This window comes from Sinocyclocheilus anshuiensis, unplaced genomic scaffold (genome assembly GCF_001515605.1).
Source record: "Sinocyclocheilus anshuiensis isolate Anshui unplaced genomic scaffold, SAMN03320099.WGS_v1.1 scaffold2700, whole genome shotgun sequence".
Classification (NCBI taxonomy): Eukaryota; Metazoa; Chordata; class Actinopteri; order Cypriniformes; family Cyprinidae; genus Sinocyclocheilus; species Sinocyclocheilus anshuiensis.
The window spans coordinates 48,676-51,696 of NW_015548196.1; the positions used below are offsets into that span (position 1 = coordinate 48,676).

Consider the following 3,021-nt stretch of genomic DNA (forward strand, 5'->3'; position numbering starts at 1 on the left):
CCTCAATATATATACACACACACACACACACATTTATATACAAACTAATCATTTTTTATTGTTATATTTATTTGTATTATATATATCAGTTTACATTTAATACAATAATTTTAGATATAATTATGCATACACATACATATATATATATATATATATATATATATATATACTGTATATATATAGAGAGAGAGAGAGAGAGAACAAATTTATTTATTATCCGTGTCCCTGCAGCACAAAAAACAGTCTTAAGTCGCTGGGGTATATTTGTAGCAATAGCCAACAATACATTGTATGGGTCAAAATTATAAATTTTTCTTTTATGCCAAAAATCATTAGGATTTAAGTAAAGATCATGTTCATGAAGATATTTTGTAAATGTCCTACCGTAAATATATCAAAACTTAATTTTTGATTAGTAATATGCATTGCTAAGAACTTCATTTGAACAACTTTAAAGATGATTTTCTCAATATTTAGATTTTTTTGCACCCTCAGATTCCAGATTTTCAAATAGTTGTATCTCGGCCAAATACTGTCCTATCCTAACAAACCATACATCAATGGAGAGCTTATTTATTCAGCCTTCAGATGATGCATACATCTCAATTTCACAAAATTGTACCTTATGACTGGTTTTGTGCTCCAGGGTCACATATATTAATAGAACCAATCATTTTTTATATTACAAGATTTATATTAGAAGAAAAAAGGAGAGCTAAATCTCCCTCAGCGAACGGTCTCTGTCCGTCTCTCTCTCAACTCACATTATCTGAAAACTGACAGCTCGAGCAGACAACAAACAGTTACCGAGCAAAACAAATCTGTCTGAGCGCAGATTCATCGCCTGTCTGATCCGATCGGTCCGATCAACATGTTTTGCTGTGATTAGACATCATAAAATTGATTTATATTTTAAATATTATACATGTGTATGTATATATATATATATATATATATATTTGAACGTGCATGAAGGGTCTATTAAGTATTATATCTCACATTTATAAAAGTATATGATATATGTTGAGTATTTCTGGCTCCTCTGTCTTCATCTCTGGGTTTCTGCTTCCATCTAGTGGCTGCAGCGGGAAACTCAGTCTGAAGACAGACTATTTATGAGATTACAAAGCTAATATTATCCAGATATGTCCGTTCATAAACACAGAACTCATGAAGAGCAATATCTCGGCCAGAATCATTCACGACTGCACAAGAATTTTACTACAAATCAATACAGATTTCATCAATAATCACCAGAACATCAAACACTTCAATTAATAAACATCATATTCATATCCAACTTTACCCGTACACATATACTCACATAAAGCCATAAATACGAACAATAAATCTCCAGATGTAAATCATCCTATCACCTAGCTCTAATAATAAGATCTTATAAAGATTAATATTATGGATTTCTGTAAAGCTGCTTTGAAATAATGTGTAACGTGAAATAAAACTTAACTTGAATTGAACAAAATATATCAAATATAGAAAAAAATACAAGATTCAAACACATGCGACTCAATTTATGCTTCTCAAGACTTCTTAAAAACTGAAATATTTAAGTTATTATATTAAATTAATATTACATATAAGGAGTTCTGCTCTTAGTTTCATTTTTATCTTGTAAAATAAACATTATTGGCTTTATATATAAATAAATGTGTAATATAAATAATATATAAATATGGTGTTTTAAACATTAATGTTATTTCTGTAAAACAACGTGTAACGTGAAATAAACCTGTTAGGAATTTTAAAAAGTTCCTGCTTAAATGACTGAAATTAGTTGTGCAGACATATATTCTTCATCTGAATCATACATACTATTATTATTCATGTAAAACAATGAGTAGAAACTTTTAACTGACATTTTATACCTATAATAAATCAGTCATTAGAAACACAAGAGAATCAGGAGAGATGTGGCGCCCCCTAGCGGTCCTGCAGTGAATCTACAGGCAGAAACTACAGAAACACTCCTGAAACCAGTGACTTACTGTGAACTGCTCCTGGGATTTGTAGTTCTTGTCGAGGTAGACACGAGCACGGCTGAAGTCCTTCAAGGCATCACTGGACAGTAGCTCTCTGACAAAACAACACCACAAAACACATGCATGACTTCTGCTGCTTGTAACATAGATCAGAGAGATCTTTATAACAGTGCAGCAGATACTGACATAAAATGATCTGAATATCAGCGGTTGCTCTATATCTGCAGTAATCTGTCTCAGTAAGATGAGAGTGAAATGCTCCAACCATATAATGCAGTGATTGAGAGCTGAAGAAATAAAGGCTCCTCAGAAGATGTGAGATGTTCTGGAGGCTTGTGAAGATCATTCCTCCGCTGAGGAACAGTGAAAGTAAAGCTTCTGGAAACAAACGCTCCTCAAAAGATCCTGAGGATCAGATTTGAGACTCTAAAACATCACTGATGGAGAATCAAGTAAAGCTGAGCTGCTTCAGTCCAGTAAGTGTTCATCTGGAGATATTACTGCAGTTATTCTGACCTTTACTTGATCAAAACCAGTCAGGATTTGACAGCAGAAACACACGAGAAGCGTTTCTACAATTACACTAAAAGAGCTTTGACTGCATAAAAAACTCTAAACTATCAATCAGACGACAGAAGACATGCAGGAGATCGAGTGTGAAACGGGTTTAACAGCCTTAGAAATGTGTGCATCATAGAGTTAAATTAATATGTGGTTATATGTGGTACATGACCAAAAAACCACGGTAATACCGATGTACTTTCTGTCATTCATTTCGCTTTTGTGCTGGATAAACAGTGCGGTTGAGCTGCTCAGGTGTGTGAGTAAATATTGGCTCTGGCCTTTAATAATGAGACGATATTTAAAACACACTCACACACACGCTAGCACACACTCACACACGCACGCACACACGCACACACACACACTCATACACACACACACACACACAGACTCTCACACACACACACACACACTCTCACACACACACACACACACACACACACACACACACACTCAC

The 3,021-nt window shown here is 34.1% G+C and overlaps 1 protein-coding gene across 1 annotated transcript in view; it reads right to left on the reverse strand.

Annotated features, from left to right (window-relative positions):
* The window catches only part of LOC107653190 (type I inositol 1,4,5-trisphosphate 5-phosphatase-like), an 89,076-nt gene that overhangs the window by 47,179 nt on the left and 38,876 nt on the right, over positions 1-3,021 (reverse strand). The window contains exon 4 of the mRNA XM_016439855.1: positions 2,007-2,094. Coding sequence (XP_016295341.1) covers positions 2,007-2,094 — 88 coding nt within the window. The remainder of the gene's footprint in view (positions 1-2,006; positions 2,095-3,021) is intronic.